The sequence below is a fragment of the Paroedura picta genome, chromosome 13 (assembly GCF_049243985.1).
Source record: "Paroedura picta isolate Pp20150507F chromosome 13, Ppicta_v3.0, whole genome shotgun sequence".
Classification (NCBI taxonomy): Eukaryota; Metazoa; Chordata; class Lepidosauria; order Squamata; family Gekkonidae; genus Paroedura; species Paroedura picta.
Genome location: NC_135381.1, coordinates 4,243,224 through 4,270,185, shown reverse-complemented (window position 1 = coordinate 4,270,185; position 26,962 = coordinate 4,243,224). Strand labels below are relative to the sequence as shown.

Here is a 26,962-nt window from a genome sequence, read left to right as displayed (position 1 = left end):
CATTCCATGACTTCATGACAGCTCTTCCTAATGGCTGCGAGAAGACTGCGGGAAGCGGAAGAACAGAGGCCAAGCGCCTAACCCTTCATCAAGCCAAGGGGCCTCTCTTTAACTGGCATCGTAGGCAGGCCTCCCAAAGGATGGACCAAAGCCACCTCCTCCCGCTCTGCCGTCCACCCGCAGAGGTAACGCACGGACTCCAATGAGGGGATAATTCTTTTCCAGCTGCATAATGAATCAAAATAAATGTTCTTGTTCAGCCCGTCGGTCTCAGCCTGCCCGGACTCCCCTCTCCCCCTTCCTCTTATTTGTCTTTAATTTAAATTTATTCCTTTCATTAGCTTCAATTGTGAGCTTTTTGGACTGTTCAGTCCGTGAGCCGCTTTTTCTATTAGCCGAGAGCTCGTCCAGGGTTTCACGCAGCACATTAGTCGTGAACATGCCCCTTATCCAGAGCGCAGATTTCTGCCTGGAAGAGCGGGCCGCTCATATTGGTAGCGACGTCTGTCCCAGATGAAATTATGGTTCTCCCTGGGCCGTAAACCAGAAGGAAAAGTTCCCCTATCTATTTACGGATTTGGTACGATAAGCGATATGTCTTCGGATGGGTTTCTTTTTATTATCTCCCCAGATATTAAAGATCTGGATTGTGACTTGGCTGTTTTATTTTCCCTCATTTCCCCTTCAAAGGAAGCGTCGAGCACAGTGACAGGAGACTCGCAAAGAGCATCATCATTTTGGTGGGAGTTCAATACGAGGACCTTTGTGTGGGGCTAATTTGAATGAGCATAGTTGGGAGGCATAATGTCAGTCTTTCCTCATAGAGCTTGGTCATCCTCATCACTCTCTTCTGCATCATAGAATCACAGAATCATAGAATCATAGAGTTGGAAGGGGCCATACAGGCCATCTAGTCCAACCCCCTGCTCAACGCAGGATCAGCCCAAAGCATCCTAAAGCATCCAAGAAAAGTGTGTATCCAACCTTTCAACTCTGTCCACAGCCTTTTTGATCCAAGGCCTCCAGAACTGCGTACATGGGGTCTAGGTGCAGTCAGGCCAATGCAAGATACAGCAGGACTCTGACATCTGAACCCCAACGAGGGCCTTTCCAGTGACAGCCCCTCGGTGACGGAGCTCCCTCCCCAGTGAGGTGCCCCCAGCTCCTTCCTGTTCGATCTTTAGAAGGTGTATGAAGATGGTTTTGTTTAGGACTGCATTGACTAAAGTGGTCCTAGATGGTGATTTCTTTTGCCCTGACCTGGGAGAAAGTTTGCCAGGTCCCCTCCCCCCACCCTGGACCACCAGACACCTGCAGGTTTGAGTTGCTTTGAAACTTTGGACAAACCTACGAGAACTGGGAAGGCCAACACCGTTGGCAGGCCACTCCAGAAACGACAGGCAGCTTCCCCCTTTTCACCCCTTCCCCAAAAACAGGCATCTCTGACCATGCGCCCAGTGGCTCGGCTGAAACGGGAGAGGCTGTTGGCAGGGAGGGCTTTCCAGCTTCCAAGCAGCATGGCTATCTGGGCCGCTCTCTTTATCCGAGTTGGCCCAATAAACATCAGCTGGACACTCGGAGGGGTTTGCATTTTGAGAACGCGGCAGACTGGGACGGAAAGCAGAGCGCCTGTGGCGGCTACTGCACCGCCCGCCATGTTTACTGGTCCAGTTTTGTTCAAGCAATGGCTGCAGCAAACGGGAATGGCTCCAGAGGCACTGGAACAAGCAAATCCCCCTTTGGTTCCAGAGCCGAGGAAGCAACCAGATGAAGAGTTTCATCGACAGACGGAGGGGCTGGTGGTTTCTAGGATCACAAGCGCCAGAGATGGCTGTTAAAATATTTGGGAGTCACTGGGCCCTTCTTCTGTTTGAGATTTTAATTGTGGCAGCCACCAAATTTCTGTCAACAGAACACGGGTGGTTTCTCAGCAAGCAGGATACAGGGAAGGAGGAAAAGCAGGAGAAGAATTATGCAAGAAGAATAACAGTTCTGTTGGAAGAGGAGAAGGAGGAGGAGAAGAAGAAGAGTTGGTTTTTATATGCTTATTTACTCTACCTCATCTTTGCCTCTAAAGCCACAGTAAACTGGTTGGCTCCCTCTTCCAATAAGTTTACCTTTTATGTAAAGGAGGTGGTGAGCTCCCCCTCACTGGCAGTCTTCAAGCAAAGGTTGGATACACACTTTTCTTGGATGCTTTAGGATGCTTTGGGCTGATCCTGCGTTGAGCAGGGGGTTGGACTAGATGGCCTGGATGGCCCCTTCCACCTCTATGATTCTATGATTCTATGTAGTTAAACACAGCTACCATATCACTCCACGCCCTCCTCTCCTCTACGCTACGCATACACGACTCCCAACCTCTCCTCATAAGGCACAGATTCCAACCTCTCAACCGTCTTAGTTGCCCTTCTCTGAACACGCTCCAAACGGGCCAATATCCTTAGAATCATAGAATCCTAGAGTTGGAAGGGACCTCCAGGGTCATCTAGTCCAACCCCCTGCACAAGGCAGGAGCTCACAACCACCTGCCTACCCTTCTTGAACTGCAGTGCCCAGAACAGCACACAATATTCCAAAGGAGGTCCAACCAATGCAGAATAGCGTGGAAGCAGAATAACTTCCCCAGCGCTAGACTTTACGGGCCTCACAATTCAGCCTAATATCGCATTAGCCTTTTCACCTACCCACCAGAACTCCTAGGGTCCCTTTCACATCAAACCAGGTATCCCCATCCTATATTCATGCATCACCTTTGTATTACCCAAATATAATACTTTACACTTCTCCCTATTAAGAACCATTTCATTGGCTAGGGCCCGATTTTCTAATCTATCCAGAACTGGACACAATATTTCAAACACTGAAATATGTCCATATTTTACCCACCACCCTCTTTCTCTCTCTTTCTCCCCAACCTCCCCTGGGCACCAGCCACCCCTCACTGCCATTCCCTTGACCAGGCCCGGACTTCGTTACCCCCTTGCCTTCTTGCCTTGGGACTGCTTGAAACATGGCAGCTGGCAGATCAACCCACAAACGTCCATCGGAAGCAAAGCGCTCTATTCAAAGCTCCGCGGCCATTGGAAGAGGCGCTCAGACCTTAGCACGAAACAGGCACCAAGCTCCCCATCACCCCACCTTCTAGCTGAAGCCCATCCAATATTTTGGCAGGTATTTAGCACAGTTATTAAAATCTGCTGCCCGATTGTTCTTCCAAATGAAAGGGAATTTGCATGCTCGGTGTCTGCCACTCGCATTGCCAACCTCCATATTTATGACCGCGCGCCTCCGACGACCAGATGCAGAGGATTAACAGCCCAGGATGGCTATCGCCACCGCACAGCGCTCGTGAACCTCCCCCAGACATCTGGCTGGCCATTGTAATTAGGAAGGATGTCGGGCGAGACGGCTCATTGGTTCGGCTCGGGACAGCAGATCTTGAGGCGTGGTGCCCGTACCTTTTGTTGGTGGTGACGGGGATCCGCCAGCCCTTGATCTGGCTCAGTTCCGTATCCGAGATCTCTATTTGCAGGGGAAGTCGCGGCACCCAGACGGTGACTTCCAGCTGGGCGGTCAAATGCTGGAACGTGAAGTTCACGAGGGTGCCCACTTTGCTTTTCATTTCTTTCCCGTTCACAAAGATGGCGTCGCAGTTGTCAGAGACCTTGTGGGAAACACAAACAAGCAAAGCCTGAGACAGGTGGCAACTGGAATGACATCAGCACCCAGTGGTTTTTCATTCAAGCTGTGTTCTGAGGAACAACACAGAACCCCAGAAGCTTAGTTGAGGGACCCACCTTGGCCCACACCCAAGCAAGATGCTGCCCATTTCCCTAGTGTGCACACCACAACAATGCAGAGCTTGTATGACTTCAGTGATCCCTAAACCACCATACCTGCTAGCATTCCAGTTGTCATAGGCTTTGGACATTGGCCCAACCTTACTGACTAGTCCATCACAGTGGATTTCAAACTGTGCCCCAAAGAACCATGGGGATTTCCAGAAGTTTAGAAAGGGTCCTTTCAATGATTAGATCACCAATGGCAGATGAGCTTTCTGTTGACCTCTTGTCCACCGCAGGTGATCTTCATAGAACCATAAGTTGGAAGGGTCCCTACCTGCCATCTGGTGTATCCTTCTGCTCAATGCAGGATCAGCCTCAAGCATCCAGGATAAGCATCTGTCCAGCTGCTGCTTGAAGACCGCCAGCAAGGGGGAGCTCACAGCCTCCTTAGGCAGCCCATTCCACTGCTGAACTACTCTATCATTTCCCCCCCTGATATCTAGCCTGTACCATTCTTTAGGTAGATTAAAGCCATTGCTGCAGGTCCTATCCTCTGCTGCCAACAGGACCCATTCCCAGACCTCCTCCAACTGACAACCTTCAAAATACTTAAAGAGAACAATTGTGTCCCTTGCACTATGGAGACGGCCATGTCTGCTTGGCATGAGAAGGTCCCAGGTTCAATTCCTATCATCTCAAAGGACCAAAGAGTAGACCTCTGTTGTGAGACCCTGCTTGTGAAAGACCTCTGGCTGAGATCTTTCATGTGTTCATGTGTGCCCAGGAGACCATTGGGCAAGCCTGATTCAAATCATGTCAGCTAATGAGGAGCACAAACAGAGGCCCAGTGTGAACCATGAGGGCCCTGGCGCATGGTCCAGAATCTTCTTCTCTCTGTTGGGACTCCGTAGCAGATGTGCGCTAATGTTAAAAGGCCTCCCTGAAGACAGGAAGTTTGAAAACCACTGATCCAGCACATCAGTGCCACGACAATGCTAGGAATGTTAATCATGGGCCCATTGTACTTGTGTATGTGTGTGTGTGTGTTTAATTAGAGGCAAACAGCAGTCGATGAGCCCGAGAGAAGCAATTCTGCATTTCACCACAGCGAAAACGAAAAGAACTACAAACCCTTCGCCGTGCTGGGAAACTGCTGCCAGTCTTTGTAACACGAAAAAAAAATGATGGTTCATAAGAATCAGACTTGATGAGCATCAAAACATTATATTTACAGCTTACTTAGAGGAAGAGACATATGCTAGCAGAGGGAAGGAAGACTCTCTGAAAATCATAAAACGCAGCGATTTCCTTCTTTTTATACAAGGGCTGTAAAAACCCGGTGCCAGACAATGATCCCTTAATGAGTCGTAATGTATTCTCCAAACTCAAAAATGTAAAAAGTAATTGTGCAAGAATCTCCAAACCATCACTCCATCCTAAGGCAACGCCAGACGCCGACATGGGTGGTCTTGGACTGCATTCATGGGAAGCTGTACTTATGGCGGGGAATGGCCCCCAATACCATGAACGTCCTCACCAGTTCGATTCAGAAGGTCAACGTTCTTTTATGGCTCCTCTAGGATGAAGCCGCCTACATCCTCCTTTTGGAACACACTAATTAAGGTGGGGACTAATGTTGTCGTGACAATGGATGCCCCCTTTTGGCATCATTTGTGTAAATAATCTAAATGGAGCCTAAAAGAAACGGTTTGGGAACAAAAGTTACACAAAGGGAATAGAGAAGACCCTTAATGGCCACAGACATAAGGGGGTGGGGAATGGTATATATCTGATTTATTTGTATCAGCCTCTGGGGAGGGCGCTAAATAAATTGAATGAATGAATGAATGAATGAATGAATGAATGAATGAATGAATGAATGAATGAATGAATGACTGACTGACTGACTGAATGAATGAATGAATGAATGAATGAATGAATGAATGAACTATCCATCCACCTACCTACCTACCTACCTACCTACCTATGAAGTAGGACTAGATGACCCTGGAGATCCCTTCCAACCCTATGATTCTATGATTCTAACCATGCAATACTGCACAGACTCTGATTCTGTGGTTTTCCCGTTGTCTTCAGTCATCTTAGTATGTACTTTGTAATACATGTCCTTTAATTTTAATCTATTTTGTCACTCCGCCGTCAGGTACCTGACTTGACTCAGCAAAAGGCAGGTTGCAAAGTACGGCTTCTTTCTGCTGCAGGAGGCAGCCGTCCCTCGTGCCCAGCCACGGAGCCATGCCCCCCCCCCCCCCCGCGTCTCTCCTGGAGACGGTTCAGAAGAGATTGGGGAGGGGGTAGATTTTTCAGAATTACTTGTGGGCCTTGGAGGCAGCCACCTGCTTCGGAAGCAGAAAAGGTTAATTGCGGCTCACTTTTATCCGACCCGCATAGGCAAAGAGATAACTCACTCGCCCGAGCGCCCTCCCAGCAGCGACGCTGCATCACTGCAACCTTCTAAATGCTCCCGTGGAAGGAGGACGCTTGAACAGCATGGGAAAGTTTTTCGGAAGAATCGGGCCTTGTTTCTGCCATCTTGTGGTCCTCCGTTGTAGGATGCATTTCTCCCCTACGAAGAACTCTGGAGATCTCTCAGAGACACTGGTCGTGTCTGTCAGGATGCCTGCTAATGGGAAGAAGACATGCCCCACCATCTTTGAAAAGGATTAAGAAAGAGGAGGAAGAGTTTGTTGTCATACCTCGATTTTAACGACTTGAAGGAGTCTCAGAGTGGCTTGCAATCGCCTTCCCTTCCTCTCTCCACAACATAAGCCCTGCGAGGTAGTTAGGGCTGAGGGAGCTCTGACAGGACTGCTCTGTGAGAACAGCACTATCAGGATTGTGACTAGCACAAGGTCACCCAGCGGGCTGCTTGTGCAGGAGCGAGGAATCAAACTGGCTCTCCAGATTAGAGGCTGAAGGAGTCTCAAAGCGGCTTACTATCTCCTTCCCTTTCCTCTCCCCACAACAGACACCCTATGAAGGAGGTGAGGCTGACAGAGCCCTGATATTACTGAAGAAGAAGGAGAGTTGGTTCTTATGTGCCGCTTTTCTCTACCCGAAGGAGTCTCAAGGCGGCTTCCAATCACCTTTCCTTTCCTCTCCCCACAACAGGCACCCTGTGAGGTGGGTGAGACTGAGAGAGCCCTGATATTCCTGCTCGGTCGTAAGAGGTTTATCGGGGCTGTGGCCACAGCCTGAGTTCACCCAGCTGGCTGCATGTGGAGGAGGAGCGCAGAACCAAACCTGGCTCACCAGATTAGAAGTCCGCACTCCTAACCACTACACCAAGCTGATTAACACAGGAGACTAGCTGGCTCAGTTCTAATATTTTATCGGTCCCACCTTCATTTGGTGGGGGAGAGGGGGCATGGGTGCCCCTGGGATTTATCGGTACCCCCTTCCAAAGACGCCAACGGAAAGGAAGAGTATGGATCCAGATCAATAATGATCAGTTATAAGCTGGCACGTTGATGGGACCACCTAAAATGTGGCTTTCCCCCGTGTTGTGTTACTCCTTAATCCCCCGGATAAAGTGTTGATCTCTACCAGGCTGAGCGTCCTTAATTAACGCTGCCTCATCTTAATTCGGATAGAACTCCCTGGACACGGCCTTTATAATGTAGCATATCAACGGCTCTTCCTATTAACGGCCTTGATTCATGCGGTTAGAGATTTCCCCGGGCGTGAGGGGCCGAGGGCTTGACTCAGCCTATCAAATCAACGATGATTCAGCAATGACAAGCTGGGAATTGGTGCTTCGGCCCCTGCGTCGGATCCTTCCAATGTCTGTCGGAGGCATCCTTTGCCCTTGGAAGGTGTCACAGCTCGATGGTAGAGCAGCGGTGCTGCCTGCAGAAGGTCCCTGCTTTAACACCTGGAATCGCCAGTCGAAAGCGGCAATTGGTCCTGGCAAAGGGCTTCTTTGGCATGAGGCCTTGGCCATCTGCTCTAACAGAGGAGGAAGGAAACGTGTGTTTGGGCTGCTACCCGCCAGACTGTAAGTGGAAAATAACACGATCACATGCTTCTTCCCATAAGAACACGAGAAGAGCCCTGCTGGATCAGACCAGAGGTCCATCTAGTCCAGCCTCCTGCCTCACACAGGGGCCAGCCAGTTCCTCTGGAGGGCCAGCAACAGGGCAGAGAGCCCAAGGCCTTCATGAGAACCTAAGAAGAGCCCTTCTGGATCAGATCAGTAGTTCATCTAGTCCACCATCCTGTCTCACACAATGGTCAACCAGTTCTTCTGGAGGGCCAACAACAGGGTGTAGAGGCCAAGGACCTTGTAAGGACATCAGAAGAGCCCTGCTGGATCAGACCAGGGGTCCATCTAGTCCAGCCTCCTGTCTCACCTAGTGGCTAGCCAATTCCTCTGGAGGGTCAACAGCAAGGCACAGAGGCCAAGACCTTCTCTTGATGTCACCTCCTGGCACTGGGATTCAGAGGCTGGCTGCTTCTGAACATGGGGATTAACCTGTCCTCCAAAAATCTCTCAAATCCCCTTTTGGAGCAGTCCACAAGAACATAAGAAGTTCCTGGGAAGAAGCATGGCAGATATCATCTTTGTCGATGCCTAAGAACTTAAGAAGAGCCCTGCTGGGTCAGACCAGGGGTCCATCCGGTCCAGCATCCCGTCTCATTCAGGGACCAACCAGTTCCTCTGGAGGGCCAGCAACAGGGCAGCAAAGTCCCCAGGCCCCGGATCATCCTTATCGCTCTCCTCTGCACCTTCGCCGTTTTGTCCATACCAATACGCACTCGAAAACACAAAACAAAGGACTATGTTACCGCTCAGAGAACTAGAACATTCCCCATTTATTTATTTATTTATTTATTAACTGTGGTCTCCTAAACTTCGCGATGCAAAGAAATGAGTCACCAACTCGGTCATGCCCTTTCGTGGATTTAAATATCCCCAGAAGTCTGTATTAACAGGTTGTGGCTGAAAGGAAAGAGAAACATCGCCCGAGCTTTGATTCGTTCCCTCCACCGGCAACTCCCCTCCGTTCACCTGTACAATAGCTGCTAGGCATTCCATAGAAGTCGTAATAACCATAATTATCCTTGTGAATAGAGAGGGGTTTGTTGTTCATTGTCCCAAGTCCCCCCCCCCAAAACCCACATAATACAAAGGAACAATGAATCTGCTGAAGGCGATCTTGCCACTGTGAAACGTTCCAGAAAAGCGGCAGTCCAGGCTGGTCTCTCCCCCAGTCAGAAGTGGGAGCCAATGATGGTTGTTAACAATAACGGGTTTGGCACTATTAATAGACACTTCCCTAAGGAGGCGGCAGGCCCTGGCTGAAGGGCTGGGGGGGGGGGGGAGGCATGTATTTCTCACTGCAAACCACACAAAGTCAGTGAACGTGGAAAGGACAACGAAAATTAATGTGTTAATGTGGCCAGGTCGTGGAACTGGTCTTGGGTCACTGCTCCGTCTTCTCCGCCATACTCCACGTCAGGGAAGCTGTGACTTCCACCGCAAAGGCATCCCAACTGTCCAGCTTACTGAGTTTAAAAGTTTAAAAGTAGTGACCGGACATGGACAGATTGATCTGGCCTGTTCAGTTTGCGTCAGGTGGCTGCAGGTCTTTTCCAGATTGATTTAGATTTGGGGGGCTGAAGGAAAAGAAGAGTTGGCTTGCATACCCCAATGTTCACTACCCGAAGGAGTCTCAAAGCGGCTGACAGCTGCCTTCCCTTCCCTCTCCCTGCAACAGAAACCCTGCGAGGGAGGTGAGGCGGAGAGAGCTCTGAGAGAACTGTGACAGGCCCGAGGTCACCCAGCCGGCCTCGTTGCCTCAAAGTGGCTTACAATCGCTCACCTTGTAAGGTAGGCAACCCTGAGAGAGCTCTGAGAGAACTGGGAATGGTCCAAGGTCCCCCAGCTGGCTGCCTGTGGAGGAGCGGGGCCTCAAACCCAGCACTCTAGATTAGAAGCCGTCGCTGTGAACCACCACACTGAGCTGGCTGTATAGAGATTGATGGAGGTTACGTTTCTCAATGGCTCCTCGCTATGGTGACTCAAGGGAACCTCCACAATAAGAGACCCTAAACCTCTGAATCCCAGAGCCAGCAGGCAACATGGGGGTACGTTCTCAGCTTTGACGCCTTGTTGTTGGCGGTCTGGAGGGATGTGGGCTGTTTATCCCATCACATGTAGCAGTGAAAAACACAATGTCTGCTATTAGGAATTATCAGCCGTTTCATTTCTTTGGTGCGCAAAGAGGATCGTGGCCTGCATTTTGTCACACAGTTCTGCACCTGGTGGTGCTTTCTGAATGTGGGTTTGCGACATCAAGGGCTGACCAGCGGCTGTACGAGACAGCCTAAAAACTCAAGGTTTCCCACACTGGCCAACCGCGGGTCAGGACTAGCGCTAATGCCAAAGCGATCCATTCTACAGCCTCCGTCGAACAAGCTGTGCTGTGATCTCTACCCCCCTCCCCTTCCGAGTCCTTGTTACCTTTCAACCCCACATTAAAAAGCATTGAACGAGAGAGAAGAACAGCATGGTAAACATTACCCATTTCAGGGTTGGGTTTGGGTTTTTTTTTGAAAACGATAAAAACGATTGCGCGAGCTGAAGGGGGGTGCAATGATCCATGAATGCACAATGCACATTTGAAAACCTGCCACGTGGAATGAAGGGCGCACGGCTCAGGAAATTGCTAAGCGTCTGACAAGCTGTGCAGGGGTTTCCGCTTCCAAGTCAGCGTTTCGTTGGGAGGGGCGGGCCGGTTGGCGGGAAGCGGGTTCGGCAGACGATGGCACTGCAGGGGAGAAGGGGTCGGCCACTCGGTGCCGGCGTGGTCCTGAGAGCCAGCGTGGGATGGTGTCTAAAAGTGGGGGGCTGTAATCTGGAGCACTGGGGTCGATTTCCCAGCTCCTCTATCTGCACCCAGCTTGGTGACCTTGGGCCAGTGACAGTTCTCTTAGAGCTGCTCTCACAGAGCAGTTCTTGTGGAGCTCTCCCAGCCCCACCTACCTCACAGGGTGTCTGTTATGAGGAGAGGAAGGGAAAGGTGTTTGTAAACTGCTTTGGGACTCCTTCCGGCAATGAAAAGCAGGTACAAAAAAAAAAAAAACATCTAGTCTTCTGCCCTACATACCGTACTCCCACTGAAGGTTAAAACCAAAACCTTGAACCAGATCCGGCATTCGACTGGCAACCAATGCAGCTACCTCAAAGCCAGCTGGATGTGAGCTCTCCAAGATATCAACAATGAATTAGCATCCACCCATTCAGGAAACCCTTCCAAGGCAGTGAAGAAACTCCAGGGTTTCACAAAACTCTGCGATATACACAAAACTTGGCAATAGACCCTTGCTTGACAGCACAGTTAAATGATATTATCCACAGGCCCGTCCCTCAAAGGCAGCCAAATACCCCTGGTGTTGTAGGACAGGGAGTAGGGAATTCCTGGCATGGGGGGGCAGGAGGGAGAACAGCGGGGCAGGCAACCGTTGCCAATCCGGGTTCCAACCCCGTCCTCCGGAGAGCTGAAGAGGATCAAAGGTATTTGCATCCCATTTACGGGAACCGCCGCGGATACCCGAGCAAGTCTTTGATCCTCGACGCTCTGAAGATTAAGCCTCGCTGAAAAATCGTTCGCTAAAGTAAACATCCGTATGCCTCGTATTAAGTGGCGGGGGGCCCAGCTGGGATTAAGCGCTGTTGATCCAGAGAATCTGGAGCTGGCGTTGCGCCCATCGACTCCGATGGCAAACAGGCTTCCATTCGGGCAAACCGGCTCAGATGTTGGGTCCCTGAGAAACAAGGATGCTTCTTTGAGAGCTTCCCGCTGCCCCAATCTCTCGTGATGTGGGGAAAGATAGACCCATCCTCCTAATGCATCTTCTGATTCATTAGTTGAGGAGCAACAAAAAGTACTAAGACCATCAGAAGAGCCATGTTGGATCAGACCAGTACCACATCTGGTTTGATGTCCCTTCGCACACAGTGGAAAACCAGTTCTTGTGGAAGGCCAACAACAGGACATGGAGGCCGAGGCCTTCCTAAGAACATCAGAAGAGCCCTGCTGGATCAGACCAGGGGTCCATCCAGTCCAGTATCCTGTCTCACACAGGGGCCAACCAGTTCCTCTGTAGGGCCAACAACAAGGCATAGAGGCTGAGGAGCCTTGTTCAAGGCCTTCATAAGAACTTAAGAACCCTGCTGGATCAGACCAGTGGTCCAACTAGTCCAGTATCCTGTCTCACCCAGCGGCCAACCAATTCCTCTGGAGCAGGGATAGTCAACCTGTGGTCCTCCAGATGTTCATGGACTACAATTCCCACGAGCCCCTGCCAGCAAATGCTGGCAGGGGCTCATGGGAATTGTAGTCCATGAACATCTGGAGGACCACAGGTTGACTACCCCTGCTCTGGAGGACCAACAACAGGACATCAGAAAAGCCCTGCTTGATTAGATCAGAGGTCCAACCACAGGGCACAGAGGCCGAGGCCTTCAGAAGAACATCAGAAGAGCCCTGCTGTATCTGACTCAGAATCCATCCAGTCCAGCATCCTGTCTCACACAGCGGCCAACCAATTCCTTTGGAGGGTAGGCTGCCCAGCATCCTGTCTCACACAATGACCCACCAGTTCCTCTGACCAGGTCGCAACTATGTGTGTGTGTTTGTTTTGGAGAGAAAGCCAGTCCGGCCCAGTATCTCCCCTTCCCCCCCCCACCCTCCATTCATGTCGAGTTGGTAAATCTGTGTTAGACCTTGCACCTCTTCGGCATGTGAACAGCCCGGCTCCAAAGATCTCTCATTCCGACCCATCTTGTTTGCCAAAACGACTCTATTAAACGCTCATGTTTTATGCAAGCTGCGGACGTGGCCTTATTGACTTGCCTGGAAAGAAAGCCCCCCTGAAAAGCAAAGGGCCTTGCTATTGGGCCATCCGCTGCCTTTCCCCTGTTGCCCTCGTCTAATATTCCTGGACCATGACGGGGATATGGATTGGGTTTTCCTTCGCCAGTTTTTCAATCGGATGGGTTTCGATTCGCCGGCGCACCTAAAGTCATGTTGATTGACGGTGGAGAGCCATCTCCTACTGGCACCAGATGCATCTTTGCCAACAGATCTCCTGGCTGGCCTTGGTTTGCTCCACTTCAAACAAAGTGCATTGGGATTATTGATCTGGTGGGGGCGGCGGGGTGGGAACTTGGCTCTCTCTCGAACTCTTGAGGATATAATTAAAACTTGGTTACATCTCCTCGTCTGGAACGGCCAAATGGGGCAGAGCGACACGCTTTCGTTTTCGTTCAAATCAGCATCTATTTTGAGTTACGACGTTGTCTTCAATGTTTCAAGTTCGCAAGCCCATGGAAAACAAGAATTCCGCATTCTACGGGGAAGGGACGTGGCTCAACTGGGCTTGTGAACATGCCAGCTGGTGCTCCTCCCTCAGTCAGGTCCCTTGGTGGCAGGTGTACTGGCCAGCTGAGAAGATTCACGGGGGCCGGGGGCCTGGCCAGTGAAGGAGACACACGGGGCAGGCAGGTAGAGGAGATGCATGGGGTGGACAGGTGGAGGAGATGTGTAGGATGGATGGATGGAGACACATGAGGTGAGCGGGTGCAAGAGACAGACTCCTTAGGAACACCTGAAGCTGCCTCATACTGAACCAGATCCTTGGTCCCTCAAGGTTAGTACTATCTACTCAGTCTGGCGGTGATTCTCTAGGGCAGGGGTGGCCAAACTGTGGCTCTCCAGATGGAGCATGATGGCAGGGGCTCATGGGAATTGCAGTCCAAGGCCATCTGGACAGCCACAGTTTGGCCACTCCTGCTCAAGGGTCTCAAGCTGAGGTCCCTCCCATCATCTACTCCCAGATCCTTCCCACTGGAGATGTTGGGGATGAACCTGGGATCTTCTGCATGTCAAACAAATAAGCCCTCCTACGGAACCATGGCCCCGCCAACCTACTGAACAGCTATCCCCAGAAATTCTCTTGGCAATGGGCATTCTATCTTGGCCATTTCTGGACCGCAAGAGACCAGCAGAACAGCTGGAACGCCCATCTCAGAACCAGAAAGCCCCAAATTACGTTCCCCGGGAAACCCATGACTGATGCCCAGAGTATTCTCATATTGAAATGATCCGCGGAAGAAGGGGTCGATTACTATTGATTGGAAGCATTTAAGAACGTAAGAAGAGCCCTGCTGGATCAGACCAGTGGTCCATTCAATCCAGAATCCCTGTGGCCATCCCTACATCCTCTGGCAGCGAATGACACTCTCTGTACAAAACATAACTCCAGATTTCAATTGCGCTCTGGGTAAAGTCTCTGTAGGGCCTTCCTGCATTCACTCTTGTATTCAGTCCGGAGGGGAGGGGGGTTCCCAACACAAGAGATGCAATTTGTCACCGCGACTGAGAAACAAACCCCTGAAAGCAAGCTGACAATGTAAAATGGCAGCGTCAATAGGAATGGGAAAGATTAACACAATAAAAAGAGGGCACCGGGGAATGGAACCGATCGATGGTGGGATGACCCCCTAATTAAAATCTTCAAATAAAAAAAGGCTTAGCCTATATTGCAAGCTCACCCCCCCCCCCATAATGGGGTACTTTTTGCCATCTCGTCCCATGTGCCTTGATGTCAGCAAAACTATTTTTTCCTTTCATTTGTGGAGACTCATAAGCCTGACAGTATTAAAACAGTTATTTCCTCTTGGGTTAGATGCAGAACAGGGATTCCCCACTAGGGGTCTGGGGAGAACTCCCCAGGAGTTCTGCAGCCTTTCCCAGAAGTTCGGATACCTGCTGACACCACTAGACATCACTGGATCCCGCTTCCCCTGTTGCTCTACAGGCAGGGGTAGTCAAACTGCGGCCCTCCAGATGTCCATAGACTACAATTCCCAGAAGCCCCTGCCAGTGAATGCTGGCAGGGGCTTCTGGGAATTGTAGTCCATGGACATCTGGAGGGCCGCAGTTTGACTACCCCTGCTCTACAGGCCTCGTCTCTTTCTCCACAATGGACACGGGAGATGTTTGGCTGGCTCTTGCATCTTATTTCTGTAGCCCCTTCTCGGAAGGGGCGTGTTGCTCCTTCTGGGATTCCTTAAAGGTGGAAAAATATTTCATGGGGTTCCCCATGAAAGGCTGGTATCCATGCAGCGGTGCCCACCCACGGACTACGATTCCCACAAGCCTCTGCCAGCACGAGAAGTCCATGGACATCTGGAGAGCCACAGTTTGGCCAGGCCTGCAAACATGATCCTAGAGGGAAGAGAACGTCTTCTTTTATGGGAAACCTCTTATTGGGAAGAAATAACCAGACGATTTGCAGCCTTAGAGATTAAAGAAAATAAATGTGGAAATAAACTTAATCCCCAAAAAAGGAATCTGGGCATAAACTGAAATGTTCAAATCTTATACTTTCTGGTGGACTGGAAACTTGAAGTTGCAACGTCTTTTTTTTCTTTTTTTTCTCCACTGGTGGTCTTTTTCAACTCTCTTTGTATCTGGATTAAAATCTTTAATTTAAACAAATGGAGGGAGGGGATGACGAAAATCGAGTGGATCGATCAGAACGCTTCCACAAAGGGTCTCCAGATCCCTTCTGAAGCATCCTGAGATGGAGGCCTCCCTTTTGTACAAGGCTAAGAAGGCAGACTTTTTCTCAAGGGAAACGAAACGCTAAGCAGCTCAGCAGCAACATAAGGAGATGAATCCGGCCCCACTGTTAAGTGGAGAGAGGAACAGAATGCTTTCCCCCCAAATGGATAGAACTGCAAGACTCGGCATGACGTTACTTAACCGAGGGAAGGAGGGGGGAAGCCACTTGACAAATGGCAGTGCTGAAAGATTCCCTTCGAGGAGGCAAAAATGTGCGGAATCCACAGCTTAAGCTGTTCTTGTCATTTAGCGAACTAACATGCTTGAATCGCAAGCAACTGAGTGGGGGGGCGGGGCTTCTGTCGTAACACTGAAAAAACGTTACTTTTTGTCAACGGCAAGGGAGGGAAAGGGAGGAGGAGGGCTGAGCCGGAATCCAGGGAGCCATTGAGCGAAAAGCAGAATTTCAAGGATTCGGAGATGTTCTCTGGAGAGAACATCTCCGAATCCTTGAAATTCTGCTTTTGGACTCCTCCCCGCGCTGACCTTCACTCATTTGTCCATGCATCTTCTGTTCTCTCTGTTTTGGGTCCTCTCTCTGTTTTTTGCACCATTCTTCATGGTAATTTGGTCGTTAGCCCAGGGGTAGTCAAACTGCGGCCCTCCAGATGTCCATGGGCTACAATTCCCATGAGCCCCTGCCAGCGTTTGCTAGTAACTAGTAAAAAAAGCCCATTTGTAAAAATGGGCTTTGAAAGGGGAGTATGGGCAAGGGAGACAGGCGGGCACAGGAAGCCACCCATCCCGATCAATGAGAGGCACCCTGGGGGGAGTGGTCTGGGCGGGCCTGGTAAGGAAGGGTAGGCGAAAGGCGGCAGCGACTGACCTGGCAGGGACCCTGGGTGCTGAGGCCGGCGCGGCAGGCGGGCAAGTCGCGATTGCAGGCGGGCAAGTCTCGGCGTCGGGTGTGGTCCGGTGTCCATGGCGGGCCTGGGGGAGGCAGTAGCGAGGCTGAGGGGTGGTGGGCAGCGAGGCGACGGGGAGGGCGGCGCGGTAGCGGGATGGCGCGCGTGCGTGTTAGAGGGGTGGGGCAGGGCTGCGTTGGGGAAGGGAACCAGGCATGCGCCGGAGTCCGCGCATGCCTGGTTCAGTCTAGTGCTGTGGCGGCGGCCGTGAAGGACGCGCGGCCTAGCCACAGCAGAAAAGGCAGAAAAGGGCGTTGGAGGGGCAGGAGGAAGGTAAGGACGGGCGGAGCGAGTGTGTTTCGGCCGGGGAAAGGGACGGGCGGGGTGGGGGTGGGAAAGGCGGGGATGGCTTACCTTTGAAAGGGCTGTAGCGACGGCGGGCAGCTCCTTGGGCGTGTTGTTCGCGGCGGGCGGGTCCTTCGGCGGGCAGCTCTTTCGCGGCGTGCGGCTCCGGAGGCTCCTTTGCGGCGGGCAGGGTGTCTTGTTCGCGGCGGTTCTCTCCCCGTTTTTTTTTTTTGTTTTGAGTCTGGGAGTCCCCCTGCGGCGGGGCGAGCGGCGGTTCTCGCGGTTTTTTTTTTCTTTGAGTCCGGGAGTTCCCCCAGGCGGCGGTCGGAGCGGCGCGTCTCTGGTTGTGTTTTTTTTGGTGTCCGGGAGTCCCCCTGCGGCGGGCCGAGCGGCGGGTCTCTCCCCGGTTTTTTTTTTTTTGAGTCTTGGAGTCCCCCAGGCGGCGGTCGGAGCGGCGCGTCCGTTTTAATTTTTTTTTTTTGGAGTCCGGGAGTCCCACTGCGGCGGGCCGAGCGGCGGTTCTCTCCCCTTTTTTTTTTTTTTTTTGAGTCTGGGAGTCCCCCAGCGGCGGGCTGAGCGGCGGTTCTCGCTGTTTTTTTTTTCTTTGTGTCCGGGATTCCCCCAGGCCGCGGCCCGAGCGGCGGGTCTTTTTTTTTCTTCAAGGCATCGGTGGGTTCCCCCAGGCGGCGGCCTGACGCGGCGGGAGGCGCTTCGCGCCTCTCGCCGCGTCAGGCCGCCGGACAGGGAGCCCCCGGCAGCCGCGCTCCGCGCGACTTCCGGGGGCTCCCTCAGGCGGCGGCCTGACGCGGCAAGAGGCGCTTCGCGCCTCTCGCCGCGTCAGGCCGCCGGGGGCTCCATCAGGCGGTGGCCTGACGCGGCGAGAGGCGCTTCGCGCCTCTCGCCGCGTCAGGCCGGGAGCAACTGCGAGCCGCGCTGCGCGCGGCTCGCAGTTCCTGGGGCTGGGAATCGGAGGGACCAATCGGCAGGCGCTTCGCGCCTGCCGATTGGTCCCTCCGATTGTCTGTCATGAGGAAGGGTCCAATCTGGACCCTTCCTCATCCCGGACTCATCCCGCCCCAGGACCCCTTACTGCTTTATTTAGTCCGTGGCGCCCGCGGCGCCACGGGCGGTTTACAGATGTGATGATATCACGGTGCCACGTTGCCAGCCAGATTTCCTTTCAATCAAAACGATGCTTCCAACCCCCAGGGGTAAGCCCCACTCAACAGACGCGAGTTAGGATTGTGCTGTATCTTTGCAAACTCCTGCAGGTCCATCCAATGAGCACCAAACAGCACCTATTTACCACCAACCTCTCCCACCATTCAGCCATCTTGGTGTAGTGGTCCAGAGCGACAGCCTCTAAGGTGGAGAGCCAGGTTTGATTTCCTTCTCCTCCACAGGCAGCCAGCTGGGTGGCCTCGGGCCAGTCACAGTTCTCTCAGAGCTCTCTCAGCCCCACCTACCACACAGAGTATCTGTTGTGGGGAAAGGAAGGGGAGGTGTTTGTCAGCCACTTTGAGGTACATGAGGCCTTGGGCGAGTCACAGTTCTACCAGAGTTCTTTCAGTTCTCACTGGGTGGGGAGAGGAAAGGAAGCTGCTTTGGGATTCCTTCAGGGAATGAAAACCAGGATATAAAAACCAACTCTTCTTCTTGGGGAGAGAACCAACTAGCTGCTCTCTAGAAATTTTTCGCAGATGTGTCTTAATTTAGCTTTTCTTTCCCCCATTTGGATACAACCGACAAACTAGAGTCCTCAGAAGGAGAAGTTCTGAACGCACGTGGCTGACCAATTTTCCAGCCTGGGAGTAAAAAGATATTTCATTCAAAGACTCTGCCAGATGAAGCGTTGCCTGGAATGGAGGTCCATGGAGCGGGCTTTTAAAGATCAGACGCTTGAGAGCAGCAGGGGAAAGCTGACAGTTACGCTTCAGCAAAAGAGAGGAGCAAATTAAGGGAGGGGGAGAAGAGAAGGAAGAATCGATGCAGCTCCCCCTTCGGTGTATAAGACAGAGGCAAAGAAATGTAAATAAGCCTTTTGTCTTTTTGGGGAGGGAGAGGGTTCTTCTTTACAACCTTTCAAGCAAAAGCAAACAACTAAATCAATGGAGCAGGCACAATGGAGAGATGAGACAGAGAGACTTCTTCTGGGTGGGGAAAACGGTCCCTGGATTTAATCAGAATCCGCTCATGGGGGAAAAAGAGCAGCGGAAAGGAAGTGGTCGCTTAGCCCCTTTGAGAATGTAGCTGAAAGGGATGTCTTCCCACCAATCATCTGGTCCTATTTGCACCTTGGAGAAGTTGTACAGCTATATGTATGTGGGATTAAAGTGACAGCAAGTTGTAGCTCACTTCTGGTGACCTCAGCGAGACGCCTGCAAGGCAAGTGAAAAGTGGAGGTGGTTTGCCATGGCCTTCCTCTGCAGAGTCTTTTTGGGTGGTCTCCCACCCAAGTACTGACCCTACTTAGCTTCCAAGATCTGAAGAGATTGGGCTAAACTGTGCCATCTTCCCTCTCATACATATCTATAAGACAGATACCATTCCATCTCACACAGAGGTCAACCAATTCCCCTGGAGGGCCAAAAACAGGGGACAGAGGTTGAGGCCTTCATAAGGACATCTTAGATAGACCAGTGGTCCATCTAGTCCAGCATCCTGCCTCACACAGTTGTCAACCAGTCCCTCTGAAGGGTCGGAAGAGCACTCCGCCCTGCTAACATCAACCAGTTGGAGGTCCCTGACCCAAAGGATGTAATCTAATCTCTACCAGAACTCAAGTCAAGTCCTTTGGGTACCACCGGGTGCTCCATGTAGTTCAGAGTTCATAAATTCTGCCCAGGCCTGAGTCTTCCTGACGGCCTCTGTTCAAACAGAAAGATCAATAAGACTCAAGGAGATGGGAGCATCCTCTTCATTAAGGCTCCCATTCATTCGGAAAGTCTGGTTCCCCGACTCAAGAATGCTCTTGTAGCTGATTACTCTCCCATTCACAAAAGTAATTCCCGTCACTTTACAGTCATTAGAGAGCATGGCTTTTGGGATATCTAGCTCTTGGCTGTTCGCTCTCCCATAGGCATCAAGCGCATCAAGAGGGGCCATGGCTAGGTGTCTGAACCCTTGTTTTACAAATAAAAGGTCCCAGGTTCAGTCCCTAAGAAGAGCTCTTCTGGTCAGACCTGTGGTCCATCTAATCCAGAACCAGTTCCTTTGGAGGGTGCAGAACAGGAAATAGATGTTGGGGCCTTCATAAGGATGTAAGAAGAGCCCTGCTGGATCAGACCGGGGGTCCATCTAGTCCTGCATCCCTTCTCAAATAGTGTCCAAGTTGATCTTTGATTATGAATAAAGAATTTTGAGTGGCCAAGCAGTTTGTGTGGAGGGCCAGGAACAGGGCAAAGGGGCCTTCATAATATGACCCTGCTGGATCAGACCCATAGTCCATCTGATCCCGCCTCCTAGCCTGGGCCATTCCGATCGAGAGGTAAGTGATGGGAAATGCCTCGGCGATAGACCCCGTATTCCCACCGGCAGTCAGAATCGACGACGTAGCCAATCTTGCGATAAATATACCCCGCAGTCAAACTTGCCATGTTCAGAGGCGTCTGTCAGACGTGAGCGGATTCCCCTCGACGGTCCCGCTGGCGTCGAGCGGCAGCAGATGCCTGCCGAACGGATTTGCGTCAAGAGTCCACAAAGCTGTGCGTGTGTCACGACGTTGCCGATTCCCATCCATCAGCAGCCACTAGGGCTGACGGAGACATACCCCAAAGGGCAGGCTTTTATTACAACACAACATCTATTCAGGACTCGTTCGTACGACCCGCGGCTGATTGGCTTGTCTCGTTCAACATCTGCCGGCGGAGCAGAGCAGGCACGTAGCTATAGGTAGCTGAACTCCGCGAGTGGGTGCCTGCGGGAAAAGCCGGGGGAGCTGTACTGCTTAGTGCGGAAGGAATAAAGCGAAGCCATCCAGTTGACGAACAGCTGACCCGGCGGTCAAAAAGTCAACTCCCGATTTGCACGTGGTGAAGGAGATTTGAGCCAAGCTGGCAGGTGTTCAAATGCCTCTAGAACTGACTTTTTCAAACTTTTGATTGGGCAGGAGCCCCTGAAATGATTTCCCAGGCTTTGAGGAGCCCCGGAAGTGATGTCAGCTGGCCACGCCTCCCTCCCACACACCCCGGAAATGACACATCACTGGGAGTGACATCACTGCCCGGGCTACCAGGCAGGCTTGGGGAGGATAGAAGACAGCAGTGGGTTTCAGGTGGGAGTAAGAGTGCAGAAATCAGAAACTCATGCCTGGGAAGGGGAGAGGAGCAATGGAAGGGGCAGGTTCCCTAGCTTGTGGCCAAGTCTGTTAAAGCGGGACAGGAAAGGCAGCAGACCCCCTTTGGAGCTCCTGCAAACTCCCAGGGGTCTGTAGACCCATGGTTTCTGCTCTAGAAAACACCTCCAGCTAGAGCAGGGGTAGTCAAACTGCGGCCCTCCAGATGTCCATGGAGTACAATTCCCAGGAGCCCCTGCCAGCATTCGCTGGCAGGGGCTTCTGGGAATTGTAGTCCATGGACATCTGGAGGGCCGCAGTTTGACTACCCCTGAGCTAGAGGTTCACGACCGTGGGGGAGAGCGCTTTTATGCAGAGTTCCAGCTGCCGACTTGGGGAGGGGAGGGGGGAATCGCAACCACCGAAAATATCCACAACCTTTCCATTTTGGGGAGAAGACAGCCGAGATCTGTCAGCGGCAGGAGCGTCTCTGTCAAATAATTAACAGCCCGCCCTTCAACGACTCCGGCGACGGCGTGTCAGACTCCTCATCTCCATCTTCAGTGTCAATTATAAGTCTCCGGGGAGCAGCTCTTGGAACGCGACGGCAAAAGGCAGGTGTGGGGAAATCAGAAGCGCAAAGGCGTTTGCTGACAGCCACATTTAGAGCAACCTGATTAGGCCTCGCGGAGCAGGGCAGGAGGAGGGTGATACTGATTAGAGATTCACCCCCCCCCCAAAAAAAAAAATCTGGGGAAATATCCACCTGCCCCTTCTGGGATAAAAAAAGAGACCGCTGCAAAGAGATCAATCTGGTTTTTAAAAGACCAATGATTTGGATTCTTCGGGGAAACGGACGGAACTAGGGCAGTGGGGAGAGCTTTGTTCTAGATCCGTCGTGGGAGGACCTGAATGATGGCTTTGAATTGCCGGTTGGCTTCCCCGGACTTCAAGGAGAGCAGGCCGTTTCGTGGAGAAAGGGCAGGAGGTCTTTCAAAATGCTTGCCTTTGCAGCGGAATGAGAGCCCCTACGGAAGGGCGGCAACCAAGGCAAGCGCAAATGGATGGAGACCTCCCTCCGTGGTGAGTGCAACATTAAGCCCCACAGGCCTGAAATTCCATCAGCCACGTGCTATCTGGAGGGGGGACTGCGCTGGCTCATGGGAGCTCGTCTTGAAGGTGCTCCGGGCCTCTTGCTCTTTTCCGTTGCTGCAGACAGACTGACATGGTCACCAACCTCCTACCACAAATTTTGATTTTAAGGTGCTTCTGGATTCTGGCTCTGTTGCACTGCTACGGACAGGCTAACATGGCCACAGATTTTGATCAGACGTCCAAAGGCACAGACCAACTCAAAAAGGCTGGGGATCCTTGGTCTGGTTTGTCCCTTGGGAGACCCCTGCCCCTAAGGCTCAACAGCCGACTTAATTTCTTGGTGTGACCCAGAAAAACTGTTCAGACTTCTTGATATCTACCCCTACGGAGATCTACTTCTGTCAACAGGGAGTTAACACTTCACGCTGCTGAAGAAACAGGCTGTATTTCACGAAAGCTTTGGCCACAATAAACACGACGGATTTTCAAGGTGCCACCCAGGTGCTTTTTATTGCTTTTGAGTCAGCGTGGTAACCCCTTTGGAATTTGTCATCTGGAATTTGTCATCGTTATGGGCATGGGGGGCAGCTATTAAATAAAAGTGGCTTTCGGCCTGTGGAGTTGGCTGCGTTGAGAGCCAAAACCCAGACCTTTCTTCCGAGAGGAGAACAAGCAGAGAGGGGATAATGTCAGGGTGTCCGGGCACAAGGCCCATGCCTCCCCGTGCCTTTTTGGAAAGGCCAGTTTTTGAAAGGGGGGGGGCAAAAAGCCAAAGGCCAGTCCCCTGAGTTGCTCGACTTCATCTGCTTAATCAAAATCTACTAAGCCAACATGAAAGGTTAAGGAAAGCTATGCTGCATGTTGCGGTCAAGGAGACATGACATATCTCTGTAATTAGAAAGGGACAACAAGGGACGGAATTAATGGGGTAAAGCAGCACAAAATTAGGCAATTACGCACGCCCGGCCTGACGGAGGTGATTATAGCGTTTTGCCCATTCGGGGCCGGGAAGGGAAGGACCAAAGCCAGAGAAGGAAAGATCGATAGGGGATTTCCGAAGACCTGAATATCAATGACGGGAAGGTCAGCGCCGCTGTTAAATTTGCATTTTTTTGCTGATTCGGCTTATAAACCACCTTGCAGCCAAGGCACACAAAGGCAGGCCCCAGGTCCCCGGGGTAATTTTCTCAGGCAGCCAAACACTTCCCTCTGATGATCTGGCCTTTCTATCTGTCTCATGGGTGTCAGACCTCTCCCTGTGTCTATTCTGCACCTGAGGGGTTGTGACCCGGTGGTAGAGCATCTGCCTGGCACGCAGAAGGTTCCAGGTTCTATCTCCAGGCATCTCCAGTTGGAAGGACCAAATAGGACGTGATGTGAAAGACCCTGGAGAACTGCTGCGAGTCTGAGCAGACAATATCGGCATTGACCTGTCTGGTCCAGCATGAGGCAGCTTCGTCGGTTCGACCACGTTCCAATAGGAAGCAACGATGCCCCATCGCCTCTTCCCCCACAATCTCAATGTTCTGATCTTCTCAGAGAAGCCTGGAGGAGCAACCGCCCATCTCTTCGGTCCACCGAGCCCCGGAAGCTACTTAAAATCCTTTTTTCCGTCTACCGTTTTCTAAAGGTAGTTTTTTGCGTCTCATCAACCGAAGAACGAAGCCACAAAAAAATGGTTCGCTGAACCTGCCGGACCTCCTTCCCTCTCCACTTCTCTGCAGTCAATATATGAACTCCTTCAAAGTCCTTAAAAAGTAAAGCGAGAAGGGGGATATCAAGGTCTGGCGAGGAACCAGAGTCACCTCTTTCAGAACGTGCGCAAGGCCAAGCCTAATATTTTCCTGCCCATTAAAGATCCGGTTAATGATTCCCTGACAAAGCACCTGAACTCCTTGAAGAATTATCCACCCGGGCAAAGGAGGTTAGGCTGATGAGTTTAAAAAAGATAAAAGTTGCAAGTCTCAGACAATCAAACGGATATCCACGGGAAACGACCAAAAGGGCTGTGTCAGGTCATCAACATTTTAAACAGAAGAGGTAATTAGTGCTGAGAAATCCAGGAGGAAATTTCTCTTCCCGGAGGCTGCCGAAAATAGTCAGAAGGTTCTTCGCTCCTAAGCAGATTTCAACGCAAGGCATTAGACAAACTCGCAGAGGAAAGCTTTCCATCAACGGGCATTCGCCGTGACTGCTAACGTGAACCCTCTCGTCCAGAAATGATATTCTCTTGGAATCCCGGAGGCTGAGAGAAAACAGCAGAGGAAGGCCAAGCTGCACCTAGGGATGGAATCAGGAATGGAGACCTGCGGGACCACTGAGGCAGTCCTGGATGGCTTCGGGACTTTGCCCTAACGGCCTTACCTTTAGGACCTCTTCGTCCGCTGATCTGCAGTCCGTGGACTCCGACACATCGCTCACAGACCCATCTTCTTCCACGGCGACCACTTTTACAGGAACGGACACCATCTTCCCTGTCAGAATGGCCATGTTGAGGACCTCTGTATCCTACAGGAAAAAAGGGGGAAACACGGTTAATTCAGCAAGATGACTTGGCATATTTTAAGACTCTTTTGAGATCCGTCCAGCTCAGTCTTTCTCAATTTTGTTTACCATTGAGAAAACCTGATACATCCTTCAGCCTTCAAGAAACCCCAGAAATGGGACAATCGTGCAGAATATGGTTGGGAAGCAGAGCTGTGGACATGTCCACCTGGGGCTCCTCCCCAACCCCCTCCAGGCCCATCATTAGCCATTTTGGGAGGGGTGGGTAAGTCAACATGACCATATAAGGTCATACCACCTAATAAACATTTAACATATTTTAAATATATATTTAGAAATTAATTAATGCCCACCCATTCAAGAAACACCTCCAGCCATCAAGAGCCCCTGGTGTTTCTTGATGGTCCTGGAAGGGTTTCTCAAATGAGTGGGAGTTAATTAAAGCAAGGGTAGTCAACCTTTGATCCTCCAGATGTCCATGGACTACAATTCCCATGAGCCCCTGCCAGCAAACTCTGGCAGGGGCTCATGGGAATTGTAGTCCATGGACATCTGGAGGACCAAAGGTTGACTACCCCTGAATTAAAGTGTATTGAAAGTGCATTTTCCAGCGTGTGCGGAATGAGCCCTCCTGTCTAGATTCGGCTTTCTCAACCAGGATTTTGTGAAAACCTGAAAGGATTTCCTGATTGGGTGCGAGTTAATTCATTTTTTATATATTTGTAAAAATTTGTTACACATTTATCGATGATATGACCACATATGGCTATGTTGAATCCCCCAATGGTCAATGATGGGCTTGGAGGGGGTGGGAAGGGCAGGGGCCCCGGGTGGGCGTGTCCACAGCTCTGCTTCCCAACCCTAATCTGTACCTCATCATTTTGGGGGTTTCTCAAAACCCGAGGAATGTTTCACAGGTTTCTCGACATTAAACAAGTCGAGAAAGGCTGCATTAGACATTTAAATCTGAAATGGAAAATGCCTGAAGAAAGAAACATTGTATTTGGTAGAGAATTTTTTTTAGGATTGTAATGTGGGGGATGTTAGCGAGAAAACGCTTGTCCTGTCTTATATGATTATTAATAACAATAATATAATAGATTCACATAATTCATAACATATTTTATTTATAGTAGTTTAGAATTATTGTTTTGGTTGGCTCTGTAACCCCTCTTCCTTTCTTCATAGCCCTTATATCCAACTGTCTTGCTTTCTTGAAAATAAAAAAAAAATATCCGAAAAATAAATATTTCCCCCCCGCAATAAACCCCACCCAGAGACGCAGAGGGGCCATGGAGTCATCTACGTCTCCTCGGATGCGTTCTCAGGTGGAGCGTGTTAATGGATCCATTAGCAGAAAATCCTTCTTCATGCCACCATGGGTGCTGTTTGATTAATAACTCCAGCTGAGCTACTCCTGAGTTCATGCTTGCCGAAGCTTACGCAGGTAGCAATGAAGACCGAGGAGAAAGAATTCTCCCAAGACTCGGAAAAGTATCGTGAGCAATTAAGCACAGATTTGGATGCTGTGGTCCAAATGAGCTTTCCTTCTCCATGTTCTCAAACTGTGGAAATATCTCACATCGACACCCACCTGCCCATAAGATTATGAGACCCTTGGGGCCACTGGCTCATCAAACGTTACAATGGTTCCCAGGCTTTCAATTGGAAAACAGTGTGAATGAATGAGGAGGCAAGACAGCAGGGAACAGCCCAATTTCATCAGATTGATGAAAGCTGAACAGGTTGGGACTTGGAGACCACCAAGCAAGACATGGTGGAGGAAGGCAATGGCCAAGCACCTCTGCTTCTCACTGGCCTTGAAAGCCCCTTGCTGCAATTGCTGTAAACAGGGTTGGCTCCTGGATGGGAGACCACCAAGGAAGGCTCTGAAGAGGAATACCGTGGCAAGCTACCTCTGCTTCTCACTTGCCTTGGAAGCCCCTTGCTGGAGTCCCCATCAGTTGGCTGCTACTCAACAGCACTTTATACACATAATATCAAGGATGGATAGAAGGTGGCAGGGTACAGATTGCGGAAACTAAGAATGAGAGACTGCCAAGGAAGATGCTGCAGAGGAAGGAATGGCCGACCACCTCTGCTTCTCACTTGCCTTGAAAGCTCCCTGCTGAGGTTGCCTTAAGCATGGTTGGAGACTCTGCGGTGGACGTCCATGGCCAACCACCTCTGCTTCTGACTCGCCTTGAAAGTCCCTTGCCGGGGTTGATGTAAGCAGGGTTGGTTCTTGGATAGGAGACCACTAATGAAGACTCTGCGGTGGACGTCCATGGCCAACCACCTCTACTTCTGACTTGCCTTGAAAGGCCTTTGCTGAAGTCAACATAAGTCAGCTGCAACTTGGCGACAATTTGCACACTGACACATGAGTGAATGATCCCATATGCAGAAAGCCAGCATGCTGCGGAAGGCTTTAAGAACCTGGTAAAGCTGCTG

At 51.1% G+C, this 26,962-nt stretch overlaps 1 protein-coding gene across 2 annotated transcripts in view; it reads right to left on the bottom strand.

Moving 5' to 3' along the window:
• TMEM132B (transmembrane protein 132B) overlaps window positions 1–26,962 on the bottom strand; it is a 218,965-nt gene that overhangs the window by 5,243 nt on the left and 186,760 nt on the right. The window contains exons 1-3 of one of the 2 annotated variants that reach the window (XM_077308305.1): window positions 16,705–17,313; window positions 16,272–16,375; window positions 3,462–3,667 (exon numbers count right to left, since the gene is read on the bottom strand). In XM_077308305.1, coding sequence (XP_077164420.1) covers window positions 3,462–3,625 — 164 coding nt within the window. In that variant the 5' untranslated portion in view covers window positions 3,626–3,667; window positions 16,272–16,375; window positions 16,705–17,313. Of the gene's footprint in view, window positions 1–3,461; window positions 3,668–16,271; window positions 16,376–16,704; window positions 17,314–24,367; window positions 24,512–26,962 lie in introns of those variants that run through there. The other variant, XM_077308304.1, reaches the window with a different exon arrangement.